This window comes from Falco naumanni, chromosome 12 (genome assembly GCF_017639655.2).
Source record: "Falco naumanni isolate bFalNau1 chromosome 12, bFalNau1.pat, whole genome shotgun sequence".
NCBI lineage: Eukaryota > Metazoa > Chordata > Aves > Falconiformes > Falconidae > Falco > Falco naumanni.
Window position 1 is genome coordinate 2,307,499 of NC_054065.1, and position 13,537 is coordinate 2,321,035.

The following is a 13,537-nucleotide window of genomic DNA, read 5'->3' on the forward strand; positions in this document are numbered from 1 at the left end:
GGATAACTGGCCCACAAGGATACAAGACAGCTAGAAGAAAAAAAGTGAAATAATGGGAAGAGCCTCAAGAAACAACAGAAAATATTTTAAAATTGAGCATCCTAATTTTCCCTAAAAGGTCTTAATGGGTATCACTGGTGGATTCTTACCAGTACAACTCTTACTCAATATCATTTATCTATTTATCAATACAAACTCTTTTGTAGTGATGACCCTCTACCTGTGATTTGCACTTTGTGAAAGCTGTATCACAAAATTTTATTTTGCTTTTGATAACTTCAGAAAACCTAACTCTCACATCACGTAAGACTTTTGTGATTAAAGCATGCAAAAGGCTATGTTATGGCTATCTCCTCTCCATAAAACTTGCCAGAGTAACATAAAAAATCCCATCTCACAAAGACAAGAATGCAATAAAAATAGTATTATCATTTCTTTAAGCTCTAATGAAATTTCTCAGGGCAGATGGAGCAAAACCATCTTCTATGTGTTAACAGCACTCACCTAGGAAGTGTATCTTGGATGGGCTGGGCTTTGTACTTTTTCCAGTAAATAAAAAAAAATAATTTAAAGACAGAAAATGAACAATGAATTAATTTTAAGATGGAAGAATTCCACACAGCACAGTCCTTCTTCAGGTAAGTGTCCTGGGCACTAGGCTACGTAACTAACCTCACCTTTCCTCTCATTTCAGTATCTTTAATCTCCCATCCAGCACCTATCTTGTAAGAACCTGATCTCTTCATTAAATCAAGGTATAAATCTGTGGCTGACCTTTGTGAAGTTTGCATTTGAAGGAGGTAACTGCAGCACACCAGTAAAGGTAGGAATTAAGTCCTAGCTAGTCAAAGCTTGGAAATAATAAATTACCTAGGACCATGATGCTGTGTACCTGTAAATTTTGTTCATTCTTGAAGTATCTTTAAAACTCACAACCACTTTATTATATTTTGACCAACTGTTTTATCCAAGTCAAAGTCTGTCAAACACTGAGAAAATGATGATTACTGAGTTTGATTAATAAATAAAGAGAAAAAAGAAATGTAAGTACTGCCAGTACCCTAAATGTTTCAGAATCTCTCTTACCAGCGAGGTGATGAGACAGCTCTACTACTTCGTCTGTGAAACTGGGTAACTCTTCTTCAAAATAATGTCTGAGTCTGGGGACACAAATTTTTGTAAGGAACAGATTTTTAAACTTGCTTAGACATTTACAGATGTTTCTAGCTTTTTGAAATTCCATCTCTATATGCAACTTCGAGTGTTTGAATATTATTAAAATATTACTTGGCTTTTATGGACATTTGGGTAAAAGTATATTGTCACCTTGCAAAACAGAATTTTTAAGAGTTTGTACAAGATGAAGAGACTGAAAATTCTTGAGGTTGCTGAATAAATCACACAGGTCTAAATAGCTCTCAATTCCAACAGATGATTAGCAACTGACTCTTGGGGTGGGAGACACCAAGTTCTTCAGAATGAAAATAAGGTATAATAAAGCAACACCAGTATAGTCCTCCCCAGTAACAGTTGTGGTTGCTTTCAAAGTGACACTGCACTTGCATTGTTTTTCTTGTGTAGCATGATTTCTAAAACTTCCAGAGAATGCTCAGTATGAAACAGCTAGCTAGTAAATAAGCCAACTAAAGGAGCACGTACCTCAGGCCTGCCATTTGACCATGTATCCTTGCTAGAAATCACTTCTGCAGAGTAAAAATAGCTATAAAGAAAAAGAATAAAACTTTGTTGTTCAGCCCATCACTATCCTGTTCAATTTAACAAGCACCTTCATTTTTCAGCTGCTGCAAATATTAAACAAAAACCATGAAATCACTCTGGGGAGTATCACAGTTACATCTGCACTGCTTCCTTGTATGTTGTCAGCTTTTGTGCAGTACGATGTCAAGGATATTTTCATTGTTTTCACCCTTTTGGTCAAAATCCAACGTATGTTATGCTGTAAACAGAGTTACAATATATACAGTGTATCTGAGGTCAAACACCCCGTCTTATTTTATAATCAGTGTGACAACTAATCAGATAATGATCTTTTGTCAGTCATTATATAAAAGAAATAGCACCATTAAAATTAATATATATCCACCAGAATAAAATTAAATTAGAAAATTGAACCTTAAGTTTCAGTAGGCATAGCAATGTATAATAATAAATCCATTTTCATCTAGCATGGACTCTCCATTTTTCTATAAAGGGGTGTTACTACTTCTGAGAGTTTACATCTGCTCTCTTTTCCCAGCACACAAAATATATTTGGCCATTCTTTCTGATCCCTTGCTTATGCCTGGTATTTAATTATACTTCAGATTTGAACTTTACAATGCAGGCTGGTAACAAGTAAAATTCTAGAACTTCATAACTAAATTAAGTTACGTAAGTGGGAAACAAAATGGCTATCGACCTCTGCATTCATCATGTGTGATGATACCAGACTCTGGAAAGCTCTCCTATGGAATTCAACTGCTCCGCATTTCATAATCAAAAAGTGCAGACATCTGTGGTCACTCAGGTGGTGTCAAGCTGAGTTAAGGAAAAGATCAGGTGTCAGTTAATGAATGTTCTAGTTCTGCTACAGAAATAACAGTCTGGACAGCTAAAACAATCTCAATTTGGAAAAAAAACATTTTGTGCTCCTCATGTTTCTTATAAAACCAGTCTTCAAAGTATACTAGCCTGTACTCGTAAAGAGCATGCAATACTTCCCCCTCCCCCCCCCCAGTCATAAGCACTTGCTTGGGGCTCTATTCTGTAGATGTGCTGTGTTCAGAAAGCCCACAGAAGCCACTAGCACTGACCTTTCACCTGACTGCTCTTGAGTATCTGCATTAGCATATATGTTCATAATGGCAGGACTACATTAATTTCAGTACCATGAATCACAAAAAACACTAAAAGGGAAAAGTACGTTCTTAATTTGTGGTCCATTCTCAGTAATTCTGGGAAAATGTACTTAAACATCAGCCAAAATTCAGCTACAATGATATGTAAAGTAGACATCACCTAAGTCATTTATTCATGAATATGTTCTTTAAACTGATGCTTTAATAAGTATTTTAAATCCCTATTCTCACATTCTTTTGACAGTATCACCTCTTTCTCCCCCCTCTCCTGCAAACAGGCTTGTATCAACTGCCCTTTGACTTTTAAAAATGCTAGAAATTCCTTTTCAGCATAGCAGATGGAGTACAGAAAATGCTGCAGCAGATTAAAAAAAAAAACAACCTAGGAAAAGATGTGTTCAGCTAAGACAGCAACAGCATCCTGGCAAAGCCCTACTTCCCAGGGTCGCAGAACTTAACTTTTTCTACAGCACTGAACTCACTTCAATTGCCACTAAACTGGCCAGTCTTTGATAGATTTGAACCACTCTTGAGGTAGAAATTCTAATGCTCCCTACAAGGAGTGTATCCTTAATAAAATTTACATAAATTGTAAGATCTTCTGAGCAGTATTAATTTGCAAACATTTGGAAACACACTACTAAGTGGTAGGCATTACTAGAAAAAAATACTTAACACTAACTTATTTAAGAAAATATCTCTAGGTTTGCATATTTAAACAAGGGTTATATTTAGAGGACATATTATTCTTCATGTTGTAAACTAAACTTGCACACCTTTCCCTGTTCCTCATGCACAAAATACTTCAAGTATCTGTAGACTTGTAAGACTTGTAATTCTTCTCTCTTCAAGAAAGCTCTCTTGTGAATCCTAACTGCAGATTTATCTGTATAATAAGTGTGGCCCAGCAGGCCTTAAAAAGTGCCAAAATAAAACAGCAGTAGTTATATCTAGATTAATTATAGAGATATCTGTTATTTGGGAACATGTAGCAGAGTGAAAACAGCAAATGACATTCAGCATTCTTCCTGTTTATACTGGCTGTAGGCTGAAAGCTAAAAAGAGGCTCTGCCAACATGCACCCAGTGAATCTGCTGGCGTATGACTGCAGTTGGACACCTTCCTTTCCCTAAGGCTGAATTACCCATCTCTTAACAATCAGTCTAAGCTAAGTTCCTGTACTGGCTCTTACAGTGTAATATGTTTTACACAATTCCCACAGCAATCCAAGGATCAGGTGGATGCATGTAACCATGAAGCCTCAATTTGTTCCAAGTAGACTTTGTGGTATTTTGGCAAGCAGGATTTGTTAGATTATCTTGATAATCTAACTTGCACTATGACTCCAGTAATGGCCTATCAGGAAAAAACAAAAATACCAAGGCATCAGAGTATGCCTTCACTGCACTCCCTTTGCCCAGCTCTCTCAGAACAATGATCCACTCAGGCCAGTTTCCCCTATCCACGCTGATTCTAAACCCTGTGCAGTATCTCTCTCCACTAGTATACTAAAGGCCAGACACTAGGTACTGAAGCTGAGAACAGGATGTAAAGTATATGCATACCATTCCAGAGTACAACATGATGACCGTCTTCTACACCAAGAATATATTTTCAGTTAAACAAAAAACAAACCCGCACACATTCTCACACAGACATATTAAAAGGGACAGATAACTGATATTTGATGGTAAAATAATTCTCAGCACTGCTCTTTAGCATGCTTGGTGTTTACTGTGGTTCGCGCAGAGCTAAAAGGATTCTTCTCTTGACCGCTCTAAGAGCTCCCTCTGTTGTTACACAGAAGTACCACCGGAAGACATGTCCCATTATCCTCGCACCTTTTTCACCTTCAAGTGGCAAATCTTCAAACACTCCATCCTGATAGGTGAGAATCAACACGATTTTCTCAGATAACTTTTCATGCTTATTTTCTGCACAGGAGACTGCTATCTTATTCCAGTCTTCCAAAGTACAGATGGTATCATTTAGAATAATCTGTCCCAACGCATCTAAGAAAAAAACAACCATATGTAAAGATCCTGCATTTGCCCTAGTAAGCTTTGTACTATTCATATTAAGCACGTCACACAAATCATTCACTGTTTTTCCAGATGGATTACAAGTCTTAAAACTGAGTTTAAAAAAAAAAAAAAAAAAAGCTGATGAAATTAAAGATCCGTAAGAAAAACAGCGTTTATTTTAATTTAAAAAGCTTAAAGGCCAAAATCCCCAATTGCACTCAAAATCACTTCTGAAACCCCCATGAGCAATAGAATGACAGGGGAGTTGCAGGCACTGAAGCTAAAGGCAGTTTATTGGGCCAAGACACAATAAGCACAATAGACGCAAATAACCATCCATGGACAAAGAAAACCTCATTTTCAGAAGTATAATCTTTAAATTTAAGTACTTTCTTAGCTAAGTCCAGGCAGGTAAATATTAATTTGTCTGCACACTAGTTTTTCAGGACCTGGCACTTGCTGCCCATGTGGTTTGTTGCAGCTGTCTGCCCTCGATTTGAATTCATGTTGCCTGAAGAGTTTTTGCCACTGTGTCCAGCAGTGTAACAACAACAACAAAAAAGTCCAAAAGTTCCTCTGAAAACTTACAAATCTTACAACACCGTAGGACTTTTTGTGTGTGTGTGTGTGTGCTAAGCAGGAAGCACTGAAGTTGCAGGCTGCCCAAGAGCCAGCCTACAGAGGCTCTGCTAGAAGCAAGGCAAATGCCTGCAGTTATTTCAGTGGCCGGGTTGCCCCAAGGTTGCAACAGCACAGACTGACCCTGCGTGTGAGGGCAGGCAGGGGGGGCCTTCAAATCTGACACCGTGACCCTCATCCCTGTGGGAGCGCTGGAAGATGTGAGAACACATGGTTCAGCTGACTGTGAAGGAAAAGCTTTTATTCAGATCACATTATAAACTAGGAACACTGAATCTGAAGTCATTTAAAGGCTGAAATGGGAGTTGAATTAAAATTTCAAGTTAGAAAGGTTCTTACTAAAATTTTGCTGTGCTTACTCTTCTTGCTCGTTTCCTCCAATAGCTAAAACCCATGCTTTTTGTGATCAGCTAAGATAAAAGGCAGGACCGTAGCCCCCATAGATGAGAACAGTCATTTTCTAATCCACTGTTGACAGTGAATTAATGCAGGCTAGGACAATTTTCCAAAAGAAAGAAGTAATCATCTGAAAAGTCAAATACCAAAATTATGTATTTGCATATGGTTACCTCTCCCCTTCCTCACCATAAAAATCCACCATGATCTTGACTGATTTCCCTGAACACTGGGGAAAAGCTAGAGGTGACATTAAAAACTAACCTTCTTTTTTACTTGGAAAAAAAATACATAAAGAATATTTTTTTCCTGTAATTATTTTAGAAATCTCGTAGAATGAAAAAAATAACGAACACTAAAAGAGAAGATAACCTGAAAATCCTCCCTCAAAATCATCTGAAATATGGCCAGGAAATAAAATAAGAATGAGAAACTGTAACTTAACAGAGCAACAACAGTCTAAGCAAGAATACACATAGAAATAGAAAAGGACACTGCCGGAAGGCACCTAAGTAGAAAGAAACCTAAGAAAGAACATAAGGCACCCTTCTTTCCTTTCACCGTTTGATTAATGAACTCACAATGCACCAGGGGGGGCCAAATCAACCTATCAGCCTTGGGTTCGGAACTGCAGGCTATGAGAACCCCCTACTGGGGTCCTTCTCAAAGTGCTGTGGAGATTTTCTAGCAGGTGTACAAAAACGATTTCCTTACTTCATCAGAGCATGCATGTATTGGTATTATGATAAAATACACAGTATTTAACAGTATTCTTTACATCTTGGTAAACACAATGACAAACATTCAGATATTTGTATTCAATTCAAATGTTTTCTATACGAACGTGGTCAAAAACATCACCGTTAAACCTGAAGTAAATACACTGTAGAACAATCATGAAAAAGAATACAAATGCCTTACTATTCACTTAACGAAAAGTGTTCCAGTTGCCAAATATAATCCATTGCTTCAAAAACTCAGCCCCATTTATATAGGCACAGAGCTACATTTTTGTGTGTACCAGACTGACCATACGCAACCTGAGCCAAAGCCAGGCATTTTGACTCATTGCTTGGTTCCACCTTCCTATAGTTATAAATAATATCTTCTACTGCCTCAGAAAAGGTTAACCTGAAGAAGACAAGGTAATAAAACAAACCAGTGTCACTAATGTGTTACATAACTTTGTGTCGTGGTTTAACCCTAGCTAGCAACTAAGCCCCACACAGCCACTGACTCACTGCCCCCTGCCCTGGTGGGACAGTGGAGAGAATCGGGAGGGTAAAAGTAAGAAAACTGTGGGTTGAGATAAGAGCAGTGTAATAATTGGGTGGGTGGGTGGTGGTGATTGTAATGAAAAGGAAAAGAACAAAAAGAGACAGAATCAAACACCAAGAAAAACAAGTGATGCAAATGAAAAACAGTTGCTCACTGCCAACCGACCAATGCGCAGCCAGTTCCCCAGCAGCAGCCCCGGGCCAGCTTTCCCCCCAGTTCATGTACCGAGCATGATGTCATATGGCAGGGGTCCTCAAACTTTTTAACCAGGGGGCCGGCGCGCAGATGAAGTGGCAGGCAGTCATCTGCAGCTGCTTCGTTTCCCCCCCCAACCCGCGGCGGAGGATGGTGGCGGGGTTCTGTAAATGCCAGGGGGTGGATTGAGGACGCTGGGGGGCCGTATCCAGCCCGCGGGTCATAGTTTGAAGACCCCTGTCATATGGTATGGAATATTCCCTCAGCCAGTTTGGGTCAGCTGTCCTGGCTGCGCCCTCCAGCCTCCTCACTAGGGTGGAGTGAGAAGCTGAAAAGTCCTTGCCTTAGAGCAAGCACTGCTCAGCAACAACTAAAACATCAGTGTGTTAACAATGTTGTTTTCACCCTAAATCCAAAACACAGCACTGTACCAGCTACTAGGCAGAAAACTAACTCTATCCCAGCCGAAACCAGGACACTTTGGAATATTTCAAAACAAGCTACATGCAGATTGCATAGATGGGCATATTTCTGCATAAGTGTTTGTAAAGGAGTGTTTCAAAATCAGTACAGTACTTTACAGCTTTGGAATAGGAGGTAAAGCTCCTACTGACCTATACAAACAAGGCACCATTATATTTCAGTAACAGAGTATTTTTCAACAGGCTTCTCCAGCAAACAATTAAAAGCAATTTACAGATCCCTGACTACTGTAAACATCTATAATACTTGAAACTAGAAACTACAGTTGCTTTTCACTCTTCCACCCTAGAGGAACTAAGCTATTGTCTACTAACACTGCATTTAGTAATATTTTATGATTCCCAAGGTGGTCATAAAGCATGGCTTGAGAAACACTGTTTCACTGTGATGATGTAACTAGCTAGGTCTTATTACTGTAAGAACAATAATGATTTCAGCATGTCAAAAGAGCAGGCTGTAACTGGTTTTTTGCATTAGTAGGATAGGTTATGCGTTAGGACTGGAATAAAGAAGTGGTATTTTGATCCTGACACAAGGTGGGTTAGAATCTCAATTTAAAACTAAGATATGGACTAGCGTTAAAGAACGCTGTTGCTCCTCACAGGAGTCTTTCAGCAGAGAGGCACCCATTAGTTAACTTAATACCAGACCAGTAACATTTTCACCTTTTCAAACAAATCTACTCTGGATTAGGAAAATGTATCTCTGACAGCTTAATGTCTTCTCCAAATATAAAAATGGAGAAACAGATGCATTTCTAGAAACTCAAATATGATTGTATCCTATCCCCACAAATGGGAAGACAGAGGTCAAGTGCACTTATGGGGTTTACACTTTAAGCATGTTTTTAGTGCAATTGTGTTTGAAACTGTGGATCCGGTACTGACATCAACAACAGAATGAAAGAAATTAATATCCTAGTGCTTGCAGGTTTTTAATACACAGAAGTCTGTGAAAATTTTATATCCATATAGTTTTTATGTACAGTTTAAGAGAAAAAGTGGCTCAAACCTGAAGTCTAGAATGCTGTAAGAAAGGCTGATAGGAACCAAAACAAAATGTGCCCTTCTGAAGGAGCTGATGATATTGTTTGGTCTACGCTCATACCGAATTCAGGATTTAGTAAAAGAATAAAAAAGATATCCATTAATGTATTTTTGCTTGTGTTTTGTTTGAAAGGATTTACTTTGAAGAAAAGGCAAAGCCTCATGACTTGGGAAGTAAAGGAAGATGGGATGGCATATCACAAACCCACGAATCTCGGTGCAGAACCACCACATACTTTTTCTGCTTAACCCCACGTGTTAACTAGATTTAGTCCATTTCCAGATAATGCACATTTGATTGCTTCCAGAGTTATGGCTGGACTTGGAAGGTGTCCAGCTGCAGTACTGGAGTTTATCAGTTCTTTAAGGCAGCTAACAACTAAAGGGATGGAAACAAAAATCATTGGCTGAGCACCCAGAAAAGTATCTTTCACTGTTTATGACTTCTTAAGTTTTAGACTTTGTTTGCTGATACCCACCAATTTTTACCTCAGATTTAATAATCACAGATGTTACTGAAAACTAAGGCAACCAGTACTTCTGCAGCAACCATTTCCATGTAATAAAAGGTATTTTCTCTAGATGGGCACTAAATTTCCTTAGCACTTACAGGTGTGGAAAACCAAAGAAGCAGGGGCTGTGCATTTTAATGTCTTAAAATAGCAGTCTGACTCCAGATTTAAAAGCAGACTCAGTAATCTTTATTCCTATCCATCCCGAAACCTAAGATTCTTTATTCTTGGCATCTCTGTCAGTTGCCTGAAAAAGGCAGGCACAATCAGGCAGGCAGGAGTCCTTCAGCAACTTCAGCAATAACCTTTCAGCTGAACAAAGACTAATGCTAATACAAGGATACTATGGGATATATGGCATGGGTCTTTTTAGTTACATAGATTTTCTCCTGGTTTAGGACAGCTTTATGTTGTTTCATCATTTCAAAACTGCCAGAAAATTAGAAAAATGGTTATCAAGCATGAACCTTACTGTAACTTCTAGTAGTACGAATTCATTGTAGTGGATGCCATTCGGCTGCAAATGGGCACAAAACCAGCTGAAAACATACCCATCCTTGATTTCTGTAACAGTGCCAACAGCTCTCAATCAGTCTGCTTATACCTTTTTCCTGCCAGAAAACAAAGCAGCAACAAACCCCTTTTTAGTTATTATCGTTCACTGCTCATTTACCTGAAAAATATTTGTCACCTTGCCAAATGCATTACGGTATATAATGTAACACTCCTCAGATGGTCCTTGCTCAGCACAATCCACTTTCTCAGTTTCTGTCAATATATACGCTTGTAGACTCCCTAGAAAAACTTCCGTCCTTCTCAAAAATGGCGGGATGGAAGTCAGTTTTTCTCTGCTCCAACGTGATAGCGTGGCATAGCAACCTAGCACCTTTCTTACACAGAGCCTAAACCTCTTTCCTCCTTTGTTCAACAACTGCCTTCAGATCAAAACCTGAAAGAGTTGAAATTGTTAGAATAGCATCAGCTGATACTCATGTATTCAAGTGAGCCTTCATCCTGCTTTAACCCTCCCCATATTCAATTCATAAGCATAAGCCCACCTAACAAGTAATTTCCAAATTTTCGGTGCTTCTCTATCCCTAATTTACAGCTTTTCTGATCCTAGAAATATTTGCCCTATAAACCCAGATACCTTTCGCACTGACCCTGTGGAATCTGCAGGTGGCGAGGTAGCTGTGAGATGTTTAAACTGCCTCCACAGGGACTGAGGGGAGGACACAGATTTCTGGGATTTCCCGCTGTAGCGCAGACTGCGGTGGCACAGCTACCTGAAAAACCCGCAATCCCCCGAACAGCCGCCACCGCCCAGAGCAACTACAAGGCGCACAACGGGCCCCCGCCGCGCCGGCCCACCTGAGGAGCCCGCTCCCTCACGGCCGCGGAGGACGGCGCGGCGCGAGACGGGCCGCGGGGCACTGTGGGAGCTGCAGTCCCGCTCCCCCTCCCGCCGCGGGACTGCAGCTCCCAGCATGCCGCGCCGCCCCCCGCCCCTCCGCCGGCGCGGGTGGAAACCCCGTGCGGCGCGGCGCGACGCCCTTTCGGCGAGCCGCCATTCTGCGAGCAGGTCGCGGCTGAGCCGTCGCTCCGCGGCCGCACGCGTGGCCGCCCCGCCGTCGCCCTCGCCATGCAGATCTTCGTGAAGACCCTCACGGGGAAAACCATCACGCTCGAGGTGAGCCGCCGCAGCCCCCCACCGCGCTGCGCCGTCGGGCGAAGGAGGCGGGAGCGGGGCCCGGGGAGGGCTGGCGCGGCGGAGGCGCGGGCCGCGGCCCGGGGGTGAGCCAGCCGGCCCGGCCCCGTGCGGCCCGCGCCCTCCTCGGGCTTCCCCGCGGCATGCAGCGCGGCGCGGGCGAAGGGAGCCGCCGGCCGGCCGGGCCCCTCGGCGCACCGGGTGCACGGGGAGGCGGCTGCGGGCCGGGTGCGCCGCCGCGGCAGGGGCAGCGTGGCTGCAGCTCCTGTCCCGCGGCTCCTCCGGGCTACCGGAAAGGCAAAGCGCGTTTTGAATCCATTGTTTTGTTTCATACCAGGTTGAGCCTTCTGATACTATAGAAAATGTGAAAGCCAAGATCCAGGATAAGGAGGGTAAGGTCAAGATGCGCCTACTACTCGCTTTCGGGTTGATGTGTATCTTAGCAGAAGCGATTGTCTGCGGCAACCTATTTTTCATTGTAGAATGTTCGTGTTCCTCGTTTAATCTTGATTTATGTCACCGTTAGGCATTCCTCCTGATCAACAGCGACTGATTTTTGCTGGTAAGCAGTTAGAAGATGGACGCACGCTGTCTGACTACAACATTCAAAAAGTGAGTAGGAAAGGCTACAGCACTGTTGGAGCAGGCTACCCTTTGCTGCTGAGCCTAAGAAACACTTTAAATGGGTTAAACCAAATCAGCTGATTTGGGGCTGGGTAGCACTTGTGATGGGGGAAGTAGTGATGCTAAGACTGCTGCAGCCCAGTCTAGTTTCAGGTCACAACATTGCTAACAGCTTCTGCTGCCAGCCCTCCCTTCTGTCAGACCTGGCACCTGGCGTGCTGCGGCCCGCTGCTCTGGGGGCTAATGGGACAAGTCCTGCTCATTTCTGCCAGCTTAACCTGACAGACCAGTGAGCGCCACTAAAAAGGAGGAGCTACAAGTAGCTGTTGGTTTGGCTTAGTTGTACCATGAACCTATTCTGCACTTGCAGTTAGAACCGAGGAATATAGTCACAACAATATTTTACAGTAATTAAACCTTATGGGGATTGAGATGCAGCAGCCCACTGTTCTCTGGAGCCAGTTCAGTTGCAGACTTATAGGGAATAATTGTCTTGGAGCTTTCCTTATTGCCTGGTGCTTGAGATCTACTTTCTGTTGATAAAAAGCCTGCTTAATACTTTCTCAAAACAAGAGCACCATTTTTTAGTCTATTTCATGTGCTTCACAAATAGGAATCAACTCTTCACCTTGTGCTGAGACTTCGTGGTGGTGCCAAGAAAAGAAAGAAGAAGTCTTACACTACTCCCAAGAAGAACAAGCATAAGAGAAAGAAGGTTAAACTTGCAGTGCTTAAGTACTACAAGGTATGTAGAACTAACTATAGGTGAAACTTGGTGAAAACCTAGCCCTCACCAGGAGGGACGTAAAGGCTGTAACTAGTCTGCATGTAGCCTGGCGTATTTAATTTCTTCTTATATTCTTCTATTTGCAACTATCCCACCTGTTAAATAAAAGCGAAACTGACGTTTTGCAGCTGGGCATTTCAAGAAGTCGATGTAACTGTCATAAAAGAAAAATACTCAAAATTATCACCGGCGCTAAAAGGTGGCAAGTATATGAGATGTTGCTTCTTTGCCCTTCCCAGGTGGATGAGAATGGCAAGATCAGCCGTCTGCGCCGGGAGTGCCCCTCTGAGGAGTGTGGAGCTGGAGTCTTCATGGCTAGTCACTTTGACAGACACTACTGTGGCAAGTGCTGTCTGACATACTGCTTCAATAAACCAGAAGACAAGTAAATGTACTAAACAATAAAAATTTGAAGTTCTGTATGGCTTAAGAATTTATTTCTGCTTCTTGTGGCATTGTTATTTCCTCTCTGGTGATAAGAGAGAAAAAGCTGTGAAACTGGATGCTGATTGCCAGCTGGGATGAAATACTTTGACTAGACTGGAAGCAGTAACTTCGATTATTTAGTCTCCTTCAAAAGGAGATAGGGTAGCTAGTGCTGGCGTTTTTTCTCTACTATTACTACCCATTTAGAAGTAATCTCTTTAAACATGAGAGGAGCACAGTACAGTACATCTAATCCAGAAAAACAGATGAAGGGGTCTGAAGTCATGTCTACAGAAAACAGAAGAGCCCTGCTCACAAAATGCAGTTTTTCAGTATGTAGCCTGCACAGCACCACCAGGGAGGGGAAGAAGATGGTTCAGCTATTCTGGAACCAATAGATAGTCATCAGAAACATTGACACAGTGATAGTTTTACACATGTGAAATGCTTGCAATTAATTGCTGTAGGTTATCCCATGTTCTAATGAGGTAAGCTGGTTGCTTAACAAGATTTAAGAGTAGGACATCTTATACGAACATCAGATAGAATGAAGCTTGTACA

General features: G+C 41.6%; 2 protein-coding genes across 2 annotated transcripts; one reads left to right on the forward strand and one right to left on the reverse strand.

The window, feature by feature from the left end:
* Positions 1-4,512: 4,512 nt before the first annotated feature.
* Positions 4,513-11,002, reverse strand: CLHC1 (clathrin heavy chain linker domain containing 1). The gene is made up of 6 exons (XM_040612222.1): positions 10,962-11,002; positions 10,123-10,366; positions 9,927-10,042; positions 6,925-7,048; positions 5,645-5,744; positions 4,513-4,870 (listed from the first exon to the last, which is right to left on the reverse strand). Exons 1-6 carry the CDS (start codon positions 11,000-11,002, stop codon positions 4,590-4,592), a joined length of 906 nt encoding a protein of 301 aa, XP_040468156.1. The 3' UTR covers positions 4,513-4,589.
* RPS27A (ribosomal protein S27a) lies at positions 10,969-12,987 on the forward strand. The gene is made up of 5 exons (XM_040611832.1): positions 10,969-11,121; positions 11,477-11,531; positions 11,666-11,751; positions 12,377-12,508; positions 12,790-12,987. Exons 1-5 carry the CDS (start codon positions 11,074-11,076, stop codon positions 12,937-12,939), a joined length of 471 nt encoding a protein of 156 aa, XP_040467766.1. The 5' UTR covers positions 10,969-11,073; the 3' UTR covers positions 12,940-12,987.
* The last annotated feature ends 550 nt before the right edge of the window (positions 12,988-13,537 follow it).